Source organism: Eurytemora carolleeae, unplaced genomic scaffold (assembly GCF_000591075.1).
Source record: "Eurytemora carolleeae unplaced genomic scaffold, Eaff_2.0 scaffold25, whole genome shotgun sequence".
NCBI lineage: Eukaryota > Metazoa > Arthropoda > Copepoda > Calanoida > Temoridae > Eurytemora > Eurytemora carolleeae.
This window is the reverse complement of record NW_019396037.1, coordinates 325,537-346,791: the sequence shown is the minus strand read 5'-3', so window position 1 is coordinate 346,791 and position 21,255 is coordinate 325,537. Positions and strand designations below refer to the sequence as shown.

At 32.7% G+C, this 21,255-nt stretch overlaps 2 protein-coding genes across 2 annotated transcripts; both read right to left on the bottom strand.

Annotated features, from left to right (window-relative positions):
• Positions 1-298: 298 nt before the first annotated feature.
• LOC111699472 (protein disulfide-isomerase) lies at positions 299-2,392 on the bottom strand. The gene is made up of 3 exons (XM_023470167.1): positions 1,093-2,392; positions 674-813; positions 299-499 (listed from the first exon to the last, which is right to left on the bottom strand). The coding sequence occupies exons 1-3, from the start codon at positions 2,327-2,329 to the stop codon at positions 377-379; spliced, it is 1,500 nt and encodes a 499-aa protein (XP_023325935.1). The 5' UTR covers positions 2,330-2,392; the 3' UTR covers positions 299-376.
• Positions 2,393-3,862: 1,470 nt separating this feature from the next.
• Positions 3,863-14,298, bottom strand: LOC111699367 (uncharacterized). The gene is made up of 13 exons (XM_023470042.1): positions 14,136-14,298; positions 11,616-12,080; positions 10,899-11,071; positions 9,793-10,466; positions 9,261-9,490; positions 8,211-8,267; positions 7,816-7,935; positions 7,448-7,632; positions 6,599-7,043; positions 5,911-6,445; positions 5,210-5,376; positions 4,738-4,832; positions 3,863-4,020 (listed from the first exon to the last, which is right to left on the bottom strand). The coding sequence occupies exons 1-13, from the start codon at positions 14,295-14,297 to the stop codon at positions 3,996-3,998; spliced, it is 3,333 nt and encodes a 1,110-aa protein (XP_023325810.1). The 5' UTR covers position 14,298; the 3' UTR covers positions 3,863-3,995.
• Positions 14,299-21,255: the final 6,957 nt, after the last annotated feature.

Sequence of the window (21,255 nt, the reverse complement as noted above, 5' to 3'; positions counted from 1 at the left end):
TTTCATCTCTGTTCCACATTTAAATTATTTCTAACAAATTTTGGTATTATTACAAAGTTATACAATAGGAAATAAGTTTTATAGTGAGCAATAATTTTTTGGAACAAATATTTTTTTTGTAAAAATTGAAAATTGAAGAGTTACAATTATCAAAATAAATATGCACTAATCGTGTTTAGACATCTTAAATATCAAAGCTCAAATATATCATAAAAATATCAGTGGTCATATCATTTTTATACATAAAAGTGTTGCAAGTGTAAGAATATTGTGTAAACGATGTTCGAATAATTGCAAGAAAAATTCAATATTTATTTTTCAATATGAAGAAATATAGAAGATATCCCGAGCGTGCCTTAGCTCCGACCCTGAGAAATCATAGTTCATCCTTGTTTGGTTTTGTGTTCATCTCTTCATCCGGAGCAGCCATCCCGTAAACTCCGTCCGTCTTAATAAATTTACTAATTCCTTCGACAGTTCTCTCTCCGTTATATTCAGCCTGAAATATACTTTGTTAAACCAACTTGAGATTTAATATTTGCCCTCCATTTAAATAAATTGTCATGTGTGATAACCTTAACAACTTTGTATATTTACAAATAAATGAAATATTTATGTTTTTTAACTTTGAAAATTGATTATTTATTCTTCTCTAAAATGATCTATAATATACCTGTCTTCCATCCTTCATGAAAAGTTTGATGGTTGGGAAAGAATTTATCTTTGGGAATCCATCGATCTCGTTTACAGTTGCATCAATCTTACCAAACACGTAATCAGTGTCAGCAAAATTTGCAGCTAGTTTGTCCCAAACTAAACATAAACCTCCGTTTAAAAATTATTTTTATTTGAAAACGAAAAAGTTTTTATTATTTTTATTATGTTCCAAAACTGTTAAATAATCAGAAAACTCCCTGTGCCGGAATGCATTTTTATTATTCTTGCTAAGGTTTTATCTGAAAGCTTTTTAAAATATTATATGAAAAGGTAAAATGACATTTGTTTTGATAAAAAAAACATATTAAAGAAAGATATTTTTCTATTCTTTTGAATAATGTTATGAACTAAGTTTTGATGTGTATCTATGTATACCTGGAGACAATGTTTTACAGTGTCCACACCAAGGAGCATAAAACATAACCAGAGCATTCTTAGTTTCATCTTCAACAAACTTCTTCAGGTTAACAGCTGTCAGATATTTGACAGCTGTCTCGTCCCAGTTCTCCGGGAGTGGTTCAACAAAATATTCTCTTGGAACCTTTCCTGATATGTAGTCGGAGACAAAGGTTCGGATATTCTCCTCCGAAACTGTTGTATCCTCAGGTCTGAACCTGACAGGACCAGAGTTATCCTTCATGGTTATAATTCTCATTGTAGGGAATGAATCGTTGTTGATCCGATGCCGAACTCCAAGAAATTCAATCATTCTTCGATGATCCTCTTCTACTACATCTACACTCACAAATATAACCTGTTTCTTAAACTCCTTCCCAACTCGTCGGAGCATACTAAACTCATCTTTAAAACTCTCCAAGCTGCTGTTGTGGAAAACCAGGAGATGGGACTTTTCGTTGTTTGGTGATTTAAACATTTTTTGCGCATTTTCATGATTAAATTCAATCACGTTTGGCAAGGATTCTTCAGTGATAAAGTCTCTGATACTCTGTGTACTGTAGTCTCCGGAGTAAATTGCCTTTAACTCATCAAACTTCTTAAACAAAACTATTCCTTCCTTTTCGGAATATTTTTCTACGACTTCCTTGTTGGTAGACAATCCTACTGGATAATGTACTCCGTAGTCATCATAATCCTTACAGGCCGTCTCATACATACTCTTTTTTTCTCCGTCCTGGCTAAATAACCCGATAACAGAAACCTCGCTCTTTGACAGAAATTCTTCCACATCTTCCAAGGTTTCCAGGATTTGAGCAGGAGGAGAAATCTTTTTCTCCAACCAGTCAACCATTTCTGGAGCCATCCTTCCTCCGGCATACGGAACCATTTCTCCCTTCCGGTAAAGTTTCAGGGTCGGATATCCGGTCACATTTTCCTTGTCTAAAATCTCCGTCTCCTCCGTTCCATCCACCTTGGCAAGTTTGATCAAACTATCCTTCTCTCTGAGCATCTGTCCTGCCTTGACAAACTCTGGACCGAGAGCTTTACAGTGTCCGCACCAGGGCGCGTAGAAATAAACAAAAAGATAATCAAATTCTTCAACTGCAGACTCATAATTTCCATTGTTTAATATATATATACCCTCACTCTTCTCATATACTCCAGTAATACACAGAACTAACGGGAGACAGAAGATAAGTAGAATCAGTCTCATGATCGTGATTTAACTGGATGGTTTCACCTGTATCCGTGTATACATTATACCTGTGTATATGTGTGAGATGTACCGGTATCTTGACTCCGTACTACCGTATATATACTGTGCGTGTGTTCGGATGGGATTGGTTCGGAGAATACAACTAAAATCTTAAACCATGACTTTAAATCATTATATATATATATAAAAGTTTATATTTATATATTTATATTATTTATATATATATATCCAGTTATATACAACTTAAATATAAACGTATAGAACACAAGATCTTTATCCTTGTTTAGTCTTGAAGATACAGATCACAGGGTTACCCACAAAGATGAAGACCTTGATGACCCAAAACTCTGATCTGAAGGCTAAATTTAGGTTTTCTGTTGAATGTAATGTTATAATGGTTACAAAAATTTAATCTAAAATGACGCTAGTGTTCACCCAGAGAACAAGAAATGTAAAAAGGTTTTTTAAGTAAATCTATTTTTGATTTTATCGTAACTAAACTTAACAATTATGTAAGAAGAAGATTTAAATAAATTCTGTGCAGTCGTCTCTGAAGTATATCATTCTTTTATGTGAATAACGTTGCATAAAGATGGTGTAATACAACTAAGAAGAGTGTGAATTAAATGTTGAAGTATTCGCATGATCTAAAATGTTTAACTATTAGTTAACTTATCCTCTTCTCTATTTCCTCACATAAACTAAATTGAGATCATTTCATTCCATTTTAGCATATTGCTCGGGTTTGAATACAATTTATGTAAAGGAGTTGAATCTTTGCATCATACTGGTCTAATGCATATATCTTTGCAACCTGATATTTTAAATTTAGATAATTTTACATAACAAGACTTCATAGTTTGAAATATCTAAGGTCTAAGACATTCGGTTGCAAAGATATAGGGATTAAAAGATCAGAGTTGTGGCGAAGACGCAATTCCTTTCATGGCCTGTTGTCGTAGTTTCAATTGGTCATCATGTTAAAAAGAAAGACATGTCATATTCACAACTGCACCCGATAAACCTTTTCTGATCAATCATATGAAAAATATCGGATAAATGTTGCTTTATTCGACAATATCATTCATTGTTTCTGCAAGTGCAGCTATATCCGCAAGGGATATTTTCAGGGAAGCCACAATAGAAAATAATCAATTTTCAATGATGAATATCTTATTTATTCTTGTTGATTCAAAGGTTCTAAAGGTACAATTTTAAATCAGAAACTTGAATTACGCCTATAGTCACTTTAAGAGATATTAAAAAGAAAAAAAAACTTAAATTATAGAAAAATACGCTTTCTAACTCTTATGTGTAAAATAAAATCCAAAGAAGTTAGGTGGTTGTATTGTCGTACCAGTAGTTTTGCACAAAATAAATTAGTTCCAAATGTTGATTACGTATATCTCGATCATTACAATCATTTTTGAAATAATTACAAATGGCTTAAATATGTCTTTTAAAATGGTAATGTAATTAAATCTTACTTGCGGTTCCACACCTTTTCCTTTGAAAACTTTCAATTTTTCATTTTAGCATATTTATTATTCATTTCTAAATATTCAATTTAAAATCATAAAATTATGTTCATTATTATAAATTAACTGCTATTTACTCGTTTACATTTAGCTCTTCTGTTCTTGAACCAGAACAGGACATTCTTCTACTCCAATTTAGGAAACTTCTGCCTGGAACAAAAAGATTCAAATAATTTTATTTTTTTAATGGAATTCTAGATGTGGTGGAAAAAGTGAAATTAAAGAACCAACATTACTTCAGGTACATCATCGTCTTATTATACAGGGTCTCCCAATAAACATGGACAGTACAGGACGATTTTAAGATCGTCCCAAACCCATGTGACATGTATTCATAAATTATATCCGTATACTGGAAACATATTTATCAAACATTAAACGTAATATTCCCCTAGTCCCGGGATACCTAAAAGGAATTGAGTCGTTGCCACAAATTCTGAAGTTTTAATCCCGTTACCTGCAACCCAATGTCTTGGACATTAGGTTGTTAAGATATAGGGATTATTAACCTTGAGTTTGTGGCGAATACTCAATCCCTTTGGTCTGCCTGTTTTGAACCTTCAAAATGACTGCAAGGTATTGAGAAATTTCGTCCCAAGTTCCACTTGATATAATATAACCAAAAGTATTAAAATCTTCGCATTTTTCATTGAAGATACGACGACGGAAGATCACATTTTAGACAGCCCAAGCATCGTAGAATCATGTTTTTTATAAAACGTTGTCCTTAACTAATTTTTGAAAATAAAAGAAGATTCTACGTTGTCACACAATTCCCATGTTCTTGGGACAGCCTGTAATTTATTTTGAATTGATTGAAATAACAAATGATTAGATATTTATGATAATCTGATAATGATCTCTAACCTGTAAGGAAGCTTGTTCAGAAGGATTGTAAATCTTGAAACCTGAGAGTGGGAAGGATGAGAGTTCTCTTGAAACCATTCTTCAAGTTTAGGGACCTTAACATGCGATTTATTCAAGTTTAGGGACCTTAACATGAGATTTATTTAATTTAGGAACCTTAACATGTGATTTATTCATTTTAGGGACCTTAACATGAGATTTATTAAAGTGTAGGAACCTTAACATTAAGTTTAGGGACCTTAACATGTGATTTACACAAGTTTAGGGACCTTAACATGTGATTTACATAAGTTTAGGGACCTTAACATGTGATTTATACGAGTTTCGGGATCTTAACATGTGATTTACACAAGTTTAGGGACCTTAACATTTGATTAAAAATTGTGGTTTCTTTTTACTTTTTAAAAGTGTGTATTTGTCGAGCAAGGATATAAAATCTCAATTTTTAAGAAGTTTTTTTTCAATAGTATACCTCTGAAACTGGATCGATAAATGTTCTGTTTCTCTTCTTCCTCTCCGTGTGTTGTCCAGTGTACTGGTTCAGGTTCATCAGCTGAGACATGTACAGTACAGACTGCTGCAGGGTAGGGTAGGGTAGAACCAGTGGAACCAATCCAGGAGGTATAAACCGGTTCATATCTAGGGAATATTCTATCAAAACCTAATTAGATACGATGCAATTATAAAATGTAAACATTGATTTAATTAGCAAACTAAAGATTTGTTTGATGAATAGTTTTACTTGGTATAACACAAAGACGTGGCCTTTTCTTACCCATTTCTTTATCTTTTTCCTTATTTACATACTTATCCTTATCCTTATCCTTATTCTTATCCTTATTCTTATCCTTATTCTTATCCTTATTCTTATTTTATCCTTATCCTTATCCTTATCCTTATTCTTATCCTTATCCTTATCCTTATCCTCATGTTTAACATGAGTATGGACATTGAGCATGCAGATAGACAAAAAGCATTAAGCTTGCCAAATAAAAATTTGATTTTTTAACAGTTTTGACATTAAGATGCAGTTTTTAACAAACAAATTTTCTTTTTAAGATTTGTTAAAATTCTTCTTTTAGGTTACAAAGAGTAAAGATTATTAATTAGTTGAAAGTTGACACATTTTTGTTCACGAAAAATGCTGAAAAAAATTGTTTTATGGTACTTTACCTGGAGCTGAATTGTAAATTGAAGGAGGAAGGTGGGGTAGGGTTGAAGAGAGGAAAGGTTTAAACTCATCCTTCTTATCTAACCCGTGAAGGGGGAATGGGGATGCTCCTTCCTTGTGGTCTTGTAAGCTACTGAAGAAAAGATGAGATGGTAGGGATGGTTGGGAATTGATGGAGAAGGATTGGGACAGAGAAACAGCGGGATGAGAGAAAGACGGCAAGGTGTGAGCTGTGGACGAAGAAAGGTTGGACGGGTCGGAGAACAGATGAGATTGAGAGAAGGAGAGCGAGGAGTCAGAGGAAAAATCTTGAAACTTTATTCTCCGCTCCTTAAGATAAGCAGGCGGCGGAGTGGAGGATTGAAAGGTTCGGAAATCGGGTTGAAACCCGGAGCATGTTCCGGAAATTAAATTAGAATCTCTGATGCTGTCCTCGGATCCCGGAGACAGGTTCGGTTCACATTTTTTCTCTTTTGTCTCCAAGAATCCAGGGGTTTGGGACGTTTCCGGGGGTTCTCTTCTAGATTCAGTCTTAAACTGAAAAAAATAAAAGATCAAAATATTACATTTTACTGAAAAGAATTTGTAAGAAAAAATGGCTTAGTACAGTACAACCCATAAAACTGTGGAAAAGGAAGACTGTATTAGACCGTATTTCTGAATTTTCTTTTTTATTCTTTATATAAATACCTTTGAGTAATTGTTAAAAGGATTTATATTATTATTGTTCTCATTCCAGCACAGTTTAGGATCATCATCGGAGCAAGGTTCGGGAGTTTCTCCAAGTTTGTGATAATCTTCCACAGCTTCAGTAGGACAAATATTCCTGGTTCTGGAACCAGATTTAGGACGGGAGTAATCTCTTGCTCCTGGACGGGAGTATTCTCTTGATCCAGGACGGGAGTATTCTTTGGATTCAGAACGGGAGTAATCTTTGGATCCAGGACGGGAGTAATCTTTGGATTCCGGATCATACGGGGAACAAGAACGAGATCTTTCTTTGACACATGTATTAAATCCGTCCCGAATTCCCGTTTCATTTATTGTAGAAGTTCGGTTCTTCTTAGGTAGAGAGGAAGGGTCATAATCAGAGTAGGTACGAGAACTTTTAAGTATTTTTCCTTGGAAATCTGCACTGAAACAAAATATCAATATTAGGATTTATGAACTGAAACAAAATATCAATATCAGGATTTATGAACTGAAACAAAATATCAATATCAAGATTTATGAACTGAAACAAAATATTAAAATTAGGATTTATGAACTGAAACAAAATATCAATATCAGGATTTATGAACTGAAACAATTAACAAAATATCAATATCAGGATTTATGAACTGAAACAAAATATCAATATCAAGATTTATGAACTGAAACAAAATATTAAAATTAGGATTTATGAACTGAAACAAAATATCAATATCAGGATTTATGAACTGAATAATGCTTAAAACTAATGAATCAGTGTTTAAGCTGCAATGAATAAAGTTGAGAAAAAAATATCCTGGAATTTATTGAAATTTTATTTTTGTTTACCCTGAGTAATGATGATTGAGTTGAGTAAAGGACGGAACGTATTTCTCTGGATTGTACTGCCCTGTACTGTACTGAACCGGACTGCACTTCCCTGGATTGTACTGAGACGGATTATACTGTGCCAAACTGTACTGCCCTGGTATACTGGGAAATGAAGAATGCCCTTCTACTGGAAGAACAGTTGCCTATAAAAAATCCATTAATTCATATTTTTTGTTGAAAGGTATTTGTAGAAATTCAAAAGAAAAAGGTTGCCTTTAAAAAAATGCGACTTAAATGACGAACTGAAACTCTTTGAAACTATTTAAGATCAAAATAGTTTCTTGTAAAAACGAATAATAATTCGTTCAATGGCTGCACTTGTGTACCTGGGCCCGTTTAATGGCTGCACGTGTGTTCTTGAACCAATAAATGACGTTGTTAGCGTCTAGTCGCCTTTTTTTAGCTCTCGACTCTAAACTGTTTAAGATGTTCACGTAGATATCGACCTAAACCAATATGGAACATTTTAAACGGTAGTTTATGACATAATTGAATGTTTTAAATAATCTAGAATAGAAACTAACTAACTGTCTGGAAGACGACATTATTATTCGCCATTTTGCAGAATAATAAAATATATTTACTTTGAAAATAATTTTACTATGATATGCCATATAAAATTTTTGTTATTATTCTCATTGGTATCAAACAACTTAAAAAATTATGGAAGAAGACATTTTAACTATTTACCAAATGACATGTTTCGTGGGACACCCTGTACCTTAGATCTAGGAGGATGATTGTTTTCCTTAAACCAACTCTGTAGAAGAGGAATCTCCTAAAAGCATAAACTTCAATTTACTAATATATAATAGATATTATAGATAACAACAATGACTGGTCATTTTAAATTAAGCACATACAATTTCGTCGTATAAGTTGCATACAATACATACCATTTCTTTTGTTCTTTTTTTAGCACTGATAAGAAATATATCAAATATATTTGTCAATGTTTTTTGCCTCCTTTAAAGGGACGTTTAAAACTCCTACTTTGAGGGTGGATACGTTTTCAGAATTAGTTTTTTTAAAATTATTAAATAACGACAACAGAAAATAAAGTAAAAATTATACAGTAATCTAATGAGATAGTTAGGAACATATTTCTCAAAAGAAATTTGTCAATAAATCAATGCTAAAATCAATTATTTAGTTTTCATTAATATATTGAATTTCTTAGCTTATTTGAATTTATCAAATTTGTCAAATGTCGTCTTTTCAATAATAGTTCTAGAAAATCTGCAAAAATCTTTGTGAATAATGAGAAACCAGAATAATGAGAAAATAGAAACTAATAATTGAAGATTACTTATTTTCGATGAAAAGATTAATTTTTATTTTCTCAACATGTTCCTATACATGACGTCTGTAGTTTATTGTAGAACTTTTTTACATTTTATGTCGTCTTTATTTAATAATTAAAAAAACTAAATCTGAAAACGTATCCACCCCAAAGTAGGAGTTTTGAACGTCGAATTTGCGCTCAAACTCAGGATTTACAGATCTTTAAAAAGTTTAATATATCTCAAATGAATCCGAAAGAAGTTTTTCACAAAACTGCATACTCAGTTCAAATACCTTACATAGCCGGTCACTCCCTTTAAGATAAGAAATATATTGCATTATAACCGCAATAAAAAACATGCTATTGCTTCAATTTCGTATTTTTAGTCGAAACTTGAATGGGTCTCCCTGTATTCAGAAGCTAGATAAACTTCTGTAAAAAATATACTTTGAAGAACATTTAATTACCTTTTCTTAATCTTTATACCTGATCAGAATCAAAACAGATCCTCATCCTGGGTTTTGCACTTCCCCTGTGCTGTAAACTATACTCGGAGTGAGACCCGTCCTCCTCATGTATCAGAGTATTCATCCCGTCAAACTGGTCCGACTCTGTGTCCGCATCTGAGTCCGGAGAAAAATCTGGTTTTGTACAGTTTTTATAATTTTCATCAGGTTCTCTAGTAGCAGCTTCCTCTGTTGTTAGATTTGATTGATCTAAAAATATTCCACTTTTTTCATCAATCTCAAATATTTAGTTTTAAAGGAATTGACTCTTTGCAACAAACTCTAATTTTCTAATCCCTATATCTTTGGATTCCAACGTCGTAAACCTTTGAAATTTCAAACTATGACTTTTGTTAGAACAAAAAATATAAGTTTGAAACATCAAAGGTTTACGACATTGGGTTCCAAAGATATTGGGATTAGAAAATCAGAGTATGTGGCAAAGAGTCAATTCCTTTGTTCTTTTTATTATTATTATTATCAATCTTTCTACTTAGAATTTTTACTCTTACCCTTTGGATATTTTAAATCTTTGCTTAACTCTTCTATTTTCTCAGTCTTGAACCTATGGATAGAATTTTGAAATATGCCAGATTTACTCAAATCTATATTTTCCTCTTTATCTTCTTTTACTTCTTCTCTGTTCAGTCTTCTTTCATACATTTCAGAATTTCGCCAATTTTCATCCTTACTCCTGTATTCATTATCCAAATCATTTTCAATTTCATAGTTTAACCCGTTCTTGTTTTTGTAAGAATCATTATGCTCTGAAAGGTTCATCGACTTAATACTTTTGTTTGGCTCTTTGATTGGTGAAGTGAAATCAATGAGATCTTGAGCTGAATTACTTCTTCTAACTTCATTATCTGGTTCGTTCTTACTCCTTTCAAAATCTTCTAATCCATTATTTTTTGACGGATTTTCATCCTTGTTTTTTTGAACTTCCTCAAAATCATCCCTGATCCTTTGCAGTTCATCCAATCCGTCCTTGTCATTATGCAAAATATTCCATCCGTCCTTTCTATTTTGAAGTTCATCCAATCCGTCCTTGTCCTCGTCCTTCAGATTCAATCTGTCCTGTCTTCTGGAAGAACTTTCTAATATTCTATTTGGTCCGTTTAAAACATATTCAATATCTCTTGGTTCGTTTCTTGATCTTCCTTCTCCAACCATGCCAGGAATATTCCTGAAATAATTAAAGGGACTGTAAGAGTAATTTCAAATCAGTCCATGCAAAGATGGCAATTTCCGATTCACAACGATACCCTTACAAACTTGGACTGATCAAGTATGAATTAGATGTCAATAATCATTATTTTAAAAACTGATTGTTTTCAAATGTGGTTTCTACACCGCAGTGACTTTCGTATTTCTACTGCAGGAAAACGGGAATTATCAGAATTAAACATTTTTTAACCTAGAAAAACGACAATGTCTATCATAATTTTGCTCAGATAAAGGTTTCAAGTGTACCGTTGTGAATTATAGTACAGATAGTACAGATAGTACAGATAGTACAGATAAAACAGATAGTAAAGATAACCCTAGTTATGTTGCCAACAACTATTATAAATCTTCCGAAGATAAACAAAGAAAAATTATGATGAGAAAATGTTACCTAAAGTTAAAGTCTATCCTGGATAAATCCACCTGGTTCAGGTTAGTTTTAACCTCAGCTCTCCGGAGAGCAGCCCTGGTGTTCTTAAACCAATAGATGATATTGGCAGGTTCCAACCTTCTCTTCTTCTCCCTGTACTCAAGGCTATTTAGTATGTCCGTATACTCCTCTGCCTGGGGATAAAAGTACATGAAGTGAACCAGATAGGATGTGTTTACAACTACGGTTGTAAATGAAACTGCTGAGAAACGTGTTTATTGTAAATAAAACAACATTTAGTGTACAGTGGTTTTATATGCTGGACCTTCCTTTCCTGGTTATTTCAAATTTCAACCTTTGATAAGAATCTTTTGATAAAACCATCCTAATACAGTAAACGGAACTGAGGTCTTGCAACAAACTCTTATAAAACTTTATAACTTTGCAACCCAATGTTTTAGACCTTTGATATTCAATCTATAAATTCTGTTAGTCTAAGTTTGAATTATATGAAAGGTTTTATTTCATCAAGTTGCAAAGATATAAGGATTAGAAAATTCAAGTTTGTGGAAAGAACTCAGTTTCTTTCTAAACAAACCTTATTTCTCTCTCTCGCTTAGTTTTACAAATAGGTAAACATGCCAGAAACCAAGTCAGTCTTTTTATCTATCTATGTTCCAAAATGTTTTTTGAAAAAACCGAAAGTGCCCATAACTACCTGTATACCCCTGGTAATACCTGTGTTCTGGTCGGATGATTATTGAAACTAAACCATTTCTGCAACAGAGGAATCTCTTTCTCTGGGTCAAAACAAACCCTCATTCGTGGACGTTCTTCTCCACTCCGAGTCAATCCGGAGATACGATGGACACTTTTCCCGAAATGTTCAAGGTTTGTAAAATCTCTAGGTGGTGTCTCAGATAGGTCCAGGGGATTGCACTCGTTTATCGGAGCTGGAAACCCAACAGAAGAACGGATATATGATGGGTAGGACAGGTTAAATAACTGAAATTTATCTTGATGTTTCAGATGTGAGAAACTAAGCGGAAATGGGTTTGGGGTCTTATTCTCATCTGTGAGTTCTGAATACGGTGAACCCCAAAAAGGAAAATTTGCTAACCCGCCCTGATTCCCTGGTTTCAGATTGGATACAAGTTTTTGGTCCTTGTTTACTTCTTCTCTTCTCTGCAGCTCTCCAGTTTCCTAAACAATCTTTGATCATATTCATTTTTAAATTTTTCTAAACGCCACATAGCAATTTTTAACTATTTCTCTAGATAAGGAACAAACTAGCAATACGTTTTATTACATTACTGAAATTAACTTTTTAGAGAAATTCTCTTTAAAATTTTGGTTCTGAAAAACACTTAAAATATTTGAGTGCTATATAGAGTAATATTTGCAAACTGAGATTTGCGTTGTTGGCATATATCATTAATCAGTTTTTTTTGCCATAACCACGTCGGTTTCTTGGATTGATAGGGTGTCCTCAAAATCTGAGCGGTGTAAAAATATTTCAAGCATGTTTTTTTTCAAAAAGATTTTGCATTATTTCAAAAGAAAGAAAACATGCTCATTAATTTTTTAAATTTGTATTTTGTTCATTTCTATTAAAAGAAACCCTCGAATATTTTGGTTTACAGTAATATCGAATAAATGTCGAATATTTTGTTAGAATTAGATAACAGAAGGTTGAGGGAATTTCTCCTAATTTTTGGCAAAAATATTGCCAAAAGATTTATCTCAAAGAAATTCAGTCTTTGCCAAAAACTCAGATTTTCTAATCTCGACACCTTTAAACAACCTGATGGTTTACGACACCTTTAAACAGCCGGATGGTTTAAACAATTCATGTTTCAAGCTTAGATTTTTATTCTAAAGAATTCAAACTTGAAATATACTAGGGTTGAAATTGGGTTGCAAAGATAAAGGAATTAGAAAATTTGTGGCATAGACTCGATTCCTTTGCTATAAATATATAAGTAGATGTTCCAATATTGATTCGTAAACACAGTTCGATTCTCCTTTCAACATACACCATAATCTCATAGTTTATACAATTCCTTTAACTATTCTCTTGAATTGTGTTCCTTTAAAACAATAATATAAATCAGATCTCTATAATCTCTCTCGGAGGGTTTAGTTTGCATGCTAGGTTTAATCTCCAGGGTAGAGTTTACATACAGGAGAGTCCAAGCTCTGAACTGATCCTGGATAAACGGAGGATTCCACCTGTTGATCAGGAGATCTCATAGCAAACTACGAAGTTACTTAAACTTGTCATTAAATCTTTTTCTTTCTCAGATCTCAGCACTAAACCTAAAGAAACAGAGTTTTTACCACAAACCTGAATTTTCTAATCTCTCTTTTTTTTATTTCAAACTTGGATTAATTGATCTAACATAATTTATAGTTTGAAATATCTAGGTCTACGACATTGGGTTGAAAAGATATAGGAATTAGAAAGTCAGAGTTTGTAGCAAAGACACAATTTCTTTTAAAACCTTGTTTGTGGTCAGGAGAATTTCAAAAACTTAAAATCACTTTTCTTAAGCTTTTGTGTTCAATGTTAAAATCTTATTCGATCTGAGATATTTTCCTGATTTACTTAAATAGACATTTCAGTAAGTTTATCACTTAATTCGTAAATACCTTTTCTTCCATCAATAATGAAAATTATAAAAAAAATCTAAATCAGATAATCAAAAAATAATTTTTGTTGTTGAAATTAACTAATTTTTGAGCCATACTGCTACTGATAAGTTGGAAAGCTATTTGACATTTTTGTCTTTATTAAAATTTAGCTTTACAATTCTCGACCTAGTTCTATATATTTTATATTAGATACTCCATAAGTAGTTAAAAAAAAATAATCTTAAAAGTTAGCTCTATGGTTGTGGATAAGCCTAGTATAGATGGTCTGAGTTATATCTGAGTGTTGGAATTAGATAAGTTTAAACCAGCAATTTATGAGTTTTTTATCCGAGATCAGAGTACAGCAAATCTTATTGCTATTTTTATTCTTCAGATTAAACTCTTTCGACATTTCTTATATTTTTATAGATTTATCAGAATTATTTGTAGATAAACTTCATTAACAGATTTAGTAAGAAATTGTCTTTTTTTCCTCAAATGTTTTAGATCTTTCTGATCTTTTTTTTAGGAATAATTGCTCGCTCTTTTTGATATATTTTTTATTTAAACAGATCCTGAAAGGTACAAAGAGCTTAAAATTTTCCGTTTTATGATACAACAAACCTGAGAAGAACTCGCGGAAAGTTTCGGAAGTATTTCCGTTAAGAGAGTAGCGGAAGATGTCGGTGTAATTAATTCCGCTAGCGGTCGATCTCCGTTCAAGTTTTGAACTTGAGCCAGGGCCCAGGCTTCAGCAAAGGATTTCAACGCTGCTTTAAAATCCATCAGAGCTAGAAAATAAATCAGATTTGTTTTTCTGTCGATACTTCTAGCCAAAATACAAAGGAATTGAGTTTTTGCCACAAACTCTGATTCCTATATCTTTGCAACCCAATGCCACAGACCTTAGGTTTTATAAAACTATGAATTCTGTTGGATCAAATAGTTTAAGTTTGAAAAATCAAAGATTTACACCATCCGGTTGCAAATAGATAGATTTTAGAGAATTCGAGTTTGTGGCAAAAACTCAGTTATTTTTGAGTAAATTTTACGTAGGTAGGAGTATACATTGTAAAGTATATTTCCAACGATGAAGTAGAAATATACCAGCTGTAGATCTAAAAAAGTTAAAGAATTGAGAACTAAGCCTTTATTTTGTTTTTGAGACACTCTGCACATTGGTACATTATTGGGACACCATATGTATCCGACAAATTAAATCATTGGGATACCGTGTATCCGACAAAGTATTGGGACACCCTATATATCCAACCTAGTATTGAAACTCCCAGTATATCCAACCTGGTATTAGGACACCCTTTATATCCAACCTAGTATTGTGACACCCTGTTTATACAACCTAGTATCAGGACACCCTTCTAACCTGATATATCCTTTCTCTTTCTCTCTACCGAAGGAATGAAGGATATCTACTGAGATGAAGAATTAAACTCTGGATTCTTTATGACCGGTTAATCAGAGATCTGGGGCTCCGGGGATGAGCGGAGGATTGGAGGATTGGAGGAGGATAGGATAGGGTTGGATAGAAAGGTTTAGAGGATTCTCCGGGTTGGTTGGATTTACCGCCATATCTCCGGTAGCGGCAATCACAGGAAAAGTAATAGATATGTATTTAAGAAAATTAGAATAATGATTTTTTAAATTTTGTAAACATCGGCAATATGTAAAGCATTGTGCTCAAACTTTTTTTTGCATTAAGATTAAACTGGTTTTTGCATTGATATTTAACTGGTTTTTCCATTGATATTAAACTGGTTTGTATAAAATTATATCATATAGATGCACAAAATACGCAAACTTAACAATTAAATTAGAACAGAAGTAACTTCTAACTTAACATATTGCATGTAAGTGTTCTGTCATTTATGCATAAGTACTTTTATAATTGCCTTCCATGACCCTACTAAAAAGCCATTAACTCTATAACTTACCCAAATTGAATGAAACAATTGTGAAATTTAATTGACATTGCGATAATAAAAATAAAATGTAGCTAAAAAAAATTTAATTCGTTATCACGCGTTCCTCCAAATATTTACAATTTTGATTAACTAATTATGGGTCATCCAATTCAAATAACCTTCCCTTGACGTATAAAAATAATTGATATTACTCTTGCAATCTAAAATGGTTTTGGTATTATTTCTTTTAAAGATAAATACTTCAAACTAAAGAATTTGGATTAGTCCTTTAGCGTGTTTAGTTTAATGTCTAGTAGAGTTTAAGAAGTAGTAAACATATACGTGGTTAGTTTAATGTCTAGTAGAGTTTAAGAAGTAGTAAACATATACGTAAAAAAAGTAACTAACTTGGAAGTCTAAATTCAGTTTTTTCTAAGTTTTATTTTTAAAAAATGCTTTTATTCTGGTTTCCTGTAAATAGTTGCTTAAACACTTTTCAAGCTTACTTTTATTACGCTATTCATAATTTTGACTCTAACAGAAGATTTAGATAATACGTCCAAATGAATTAACAAAATAGATTTTAAATAAACTAATTTATCATGTTTATTTTGTAGAGGAACTGTGTGAACGTAATTTTAAATGACTCTTAATTGAAAGTCAAGTATTAAATAGATATCCGTGTTTTCGTTCTTGCTTTTCAAAACTGATTATTTTCATTTTGGTTTCAATATAAAATTGACTTGTGCATTTAGAAGGATCAGCATCAACATCGAGAATAAACAAGAATTATGCCGTTAACAACTTATAATTTAAAAAAATTGTGTAAACCTCGAATTATGAATTTTAAATGTCTTCTCTAAAATTACCGGTTCTAGTTTTAAGGGTTTAAGAATAATTTAAAATATCTTCTTGTTTTTCCCAAAGTTTTATTGGATCTTAAACCTGAAAATCTGTTCATTTGTCCGGGGTTGGAAAACTTTGAATCATTGGCAGGATCAAGAGAAGGTTCAAACTTTAATCCAGTCTTAGAGAGGGATAGAACCTTACTCAGGGAGTATACAGAACCTTTCTTAGGGAGTATTCAGGGAGGGATAAAACCTTTCTCAGGGAGTATTCTGGGAGCATGAAGAACCTTACTCAGGTATTATACACGGAGGGATAGAGCCTTACTTAGGGAGTATTCATGGTGGGATAGAACCTTACTCAGGGAGTATTTAGGGAGGGATAGAACCTTACTCAGGGAGTATACAGGGAAGGATAGAAACTTATTTAGGGAGTATACAGGGAGGGATATAAATTTACTAAGGAAGTATACAGGAAACGATAGAACATTACTCAGGGAGTATAAATGGATGAATAAAACCTTACTCAGGAGTATACAGAGGTGGATGGAACCTTACTCAGTGAGTACTCAGTAAACTCTCAAAAAAAAATTCCGTGAAAATATTCCATGCTTTCAAACTGGGTTTCAACCTCTGAAGCGCCCCTGAGATCTTTTACTAAAGTTTGGTGATCCCGGCTTACTCTCCATCCCTCGCAAATCTAGGAAAATTTGAAAAGAAACCAAAGATTAAAACTTTGTTAAAAGCATAAGATTCATGTAATCCTTGAAAAACATGAACCCAAATATAATTATTCAACAGGATTTACATCTATTTAAATATGTTTTGCTCGGTAATATAACAAGTTTTTTCAAATTATTTGGAACTTCAGATCTTAGATCGAAGATCTTAACTATTTCTGGGTTTGTATTCTTGAACTTAATCTAAGCAACTTATTTCTTGTTAAATATATAATTTCAATAAATTCTCCACTAAAGAGTGCCATGTCTGATTTGCAACTAATTTCTTGTCTTGTTAAAGTTTCAATGAATTAAAAAAAATTTGATCCTTCAAATGACATTATTTGTTCTTTAATTAACATTGGACAATTAGGTCTTGTCGATCTCGATCTTTATCTTTATGATGATCTTAACATTGGTAATCATATTCACTAAATAATTAAATAAGTTTTTGTTTTAAATTTGTCAAAAAACCAGATATCAATGTTTTCTTATCTTGATTTTTCCAAGAATCAGAATTTTTTTTTTATGGTTCTGGGCCTTAGGACCATCTTTGAGCTGTAGTAGACGTCGTTTTGTTACTAATCCACAAAGGAACTGAGTTTTTGTCACAAAATCAAATTGTCTAATCCCTATATTATTAAAATCTGATGATGTAAACCTTTGATATTTCAAACTTAAGTTATTTGGTCTAACAGAATTCATAGTTTGAAATATCAAAGGTCTACGACATTGGGTAGCAAAGATATAGAGGTTAGAAAAGTAGAGTTTGTGACAAAAACTCAGTTCCTTTGGGAACAATTTAATCATTGATTTTATTTCGATTTTAATAATAATATTCTTTGTTCGGAGTTTGTTTAAAATTTTGATCTGAGTTGTATTCTTCTTATTAAGCTCCCCTATTATAAGAAGTGCTGTCTTGTTATTAAGCTCCCCCAGTATAAGAGAAGTGCTGTCTTGTTATTAAGCTCCCCTAGTATAAGAAAGCACTGTCTTTTTATTAAGCTCCCCTAGTATAAGAAGTACTGTCTTGTTATTATCCTTGCTTAGCCCCTCCCCTTACATTTATTCCTCCATCTCCTTTTAGTTCCCCTCTTTCTTTCCCTTTTCCGACAGTCATTACATGTATCCCAGCAGTTAATTCTAAATCTGTATTCACACTGTATGGTCTGGGGGTTGTGCTAAATTAGTGGCAAATAATCCTCTAAACCCAACATTAGCTCAAGGGTTATCTAAACTACACAGTTCAGTCCAGATAGATAGATGGATAGATAATAGATAGATAGATAAATGCTGGTTCAGAAATATCTTAAATATCTTTTTGGTTTTAAGAGTTTCTTTGATTCTTAATTTAAGTATTTTTTAATTATCACTTTTTACAAAAGTCTTTGTAATCCATTTTTTATTTTTTACAATTCTTCTAACTATCTTCTCTTTTATTATCCATCCTTTTTCTTTTTATTTTCTTTTTTCTTAATTAAAACTATTTTTACAGTTCTTATTTTTCGTAGTAAAAAAATGCTTATTCTTATCTAAGACCTGATCGTTCTTTCGGATATGAACTTGGAGAGTCTGGAAAAGATAATTTTATCAAGTTTAAGCTTCATTGTTTGAATCCAAGGGTTAAATTGAATCTAACCTTCTCTTCTATTCTCCTTTACAATACCCTTATCTATCCCATACCTTTATCTTTACTCTCTACTGTTCTTATACCAATAATAGCAGGGAAACCTTGAAGCGTTCTTATACTAATAATAGCATAAGAAACATTAAGCAGCAGAGGATACTTCAAGCTTTCTTACAGCAATAAAAGTAAAGGAAACTTGAAGCGTTCTATTACCAATAATAGCATAAGAAACATTAAGCAGCAGAGGATACTTCAAGCATTCTTACAGCAATAAAAGTAAAGGAAACTTGAAGCGTTCTATTACCAATAATAGCAGAGGAAACTTGAAGCGTTCTTATACCAATAATACCAGAGGAAACTTGAGACGTTCTTGTACCAATAGTACTAGAGGAAACTTGAGACGTTCTTATACCAATAATACCAGAGGAAACTTGAAGCATTCATATGCAATAATACCAGAAGAATTTTGAAGCATTCTTTTAGCAATGCTGGTAGAAGAAACTTGAAACGTTCTTATACCAATAATAGCAGAGGAAACTTGAAGCGTTCTTATACCAATACTTGCAAAGGAAACTTGAATTGTTCGTATACCAATAATATATGCGGAAACTTGAAACGTTCACCTCAACACTCAACAAAATAACCAAAACCATGAACTATTTGTCCTTTTAATTTAATTCTTTTCTTTGATAACCCATACTTTTTATATTTATATAGCACTATATGTAAGTAGTCTAGTTTTGAAAGTGCTTCTCACGATAATAATGTATGGTCTTTTTGTCGACTATTTGCAGTTTTATTTTGTGGTTGGGTGGTTGACTGTTTAAAACCACGGTTAACATTGGTTAAAATTGAGAAACCATATAATACAATGATCTTAAGAGTATTTCCGCCATATATGCATTGCAGTTAAACTGATTAATACAACTTTATTTTCTATCCACGGGTATTTCTTATACCTATTACACAAGACGAGACTTCAAGCTTACGTAATTTAATCATCAACCCTTTTTTCTTTTATTGTTCCCAGTAACGGTAAGCTTTCTTCTTTCCAAGATTTCTTAAAGATAAAACTCATTGTTCTGATTAACATAGTTTGTCATTAAAGATAAAACTCATTGTTCTGATTAACATACATAGTTTTTCATTAAAGTTTCATCATATGTGGGCAACCCTGTATGTTTATTTGAAGGCTGAAAAAAGTTTATTCGGCTGAAAAAGGGCAGTGTTCGGTTTAAGAATTCGATTTTTTTATATTTAATGCAACTCTAGCTTTCCTCAAAGCAGGACCTAGGTCTTTGCAGAGGCACTTCTAACAGTAACTAGGAGTACACGGAGATAAAGTAAAAATGGCAAATCCAAGTTAAACGTTCACACATAAGAAACTTAAGATGTGAAGGGAAATTGAAGAGGAAAACAAGATTATCAACAAGGAATTCCTGGATTCATCTGTCAACGCTGTATTACCCTGGAGAACAGAGGTTTTATCTATCCGGGTCAATGGTTGATATGGAAAAGCTCAACTTGCACTCCTTAAAAACAGGTCTGGTTAACCAGTTTTAAGTAAAACCTACAACCCGTGGCAAACATATAAACAGCTATCAACCACGGACCTTGCAATGTAGAGAAGCATCAAGTACAAGTATCAAGTACTGCCCAAGATGTTCTTACTCATCAAGAGTTCAACTGTTAATAATCTAATAAACAGCTATCAACCACGGACCTTGCAATGTAGAGAAGCATCAAGTACAAGTATCAAGTACTGCCCAAGATGTTCTTACTCATCAAGAGTTCAACTGTTAATAATCTAATAAACAGCTATCAACCACGGACCTTGCAATGTAGAGAAGCATCAAGTACAAGTATCATTTACAAGTACTGCCCAAGATGTTCTTACTCATCAAGAGTTCAACTGTTGATAATCTAATCCTTTGTCATTATTTATATTTGTGGAGATTCTAACATTGGGTCCTACAAATTCCAGGTTTGGTGTAGTGTTTCTTTTTCTTTCCTTGCCCTGCAACAGAGATAGGAAACATTCAAATTAATTTTGGATAGATCTATATTTAGTATAGTCGTAACATTCAAATCTACAAACCTGCTGAGATAGAAAATATAAAATTCCAGAAAACTTTGAAGGTGGTAATATTTCATGTTTGTTCATGGGTTCAGTGTTAGCAGCTGAGATATTATAATTAGAAACATATAATGATCTAAACTTTCTTGCAACAGACCAGAAATATCAGACAGAATTCAAAAAGAAGCAGAGATTAACAAAATTCTGAATTAATGAATAGATAAGAAGAATGTACAGACTATTTATGATACCAATTATTTTAAAAATAAATAAGGGGGTGCTGTTTCCCACTTGGGGTTTCTGGGGTCCTGGGATCCAACTCCTACCCCCCCCCCGGGGAGGGTCCTGGGATCCCCCTCCTCCCCCCCAGGGGGAAGAGTCCCGGGGCCCCAAGAATACCAAAGTGGAAAAAATTGGAGTACTGTAATACTATTAAAATAACTTTGTACAATTTTGTAATTATCTTTTATAAAAACCTTTTTTTTAAATTGTTAAAAAATGTATACGGGCTGAGCAGTGAGCTGTCTAGGCTACTTTTTTAATCCCCCCCCCCC

Bases quoted from the DNA above. Each gene is read 5' to 3' on its own strand.
- LOC111699472 (XM_023470167.1), bottom strand. From the start codon at position 2,329: ATGAGACTGATTCTACTTATCTTCTGTCTCCCGTTAGTTCTGTGTATT. The intron at 814-1,092 runs GTATACATAGAT...GTTTATGTTTAG, and splicing joins CTGTAAAACATTGTCTCCAG to TTTGGGACAAACTAGCTGCA. The intron at 500-673 runs GTATATTATAGA...AGTATATTTCAG, and splicing joins TCATGAAGGATGGAAGACAG to GCTGAATATAACGGAGAGAG.
- LOC111699367 (XM_023470042.1), bottom strand. From the start codon at position 14,297: ATGGATTTTAAAGCAGCGTTGAAATCCTTTGCTGAAGCCTGGGCCCTG. The intron at 11,072-11,615 runs GTATTACCAGGG...TTTTATCCCCAG, and splicing joins ATCATCCGACCAGAACACAG to GCAGAGGAGTATACGGACAT. The intron at 8,268-9,260 runs GTATAAAGATTA...TTATGCTTTTAG, and splicing joins TCTGTTTTGATTCTGATCAG to GAGATTCCTCTTCTACAGAG.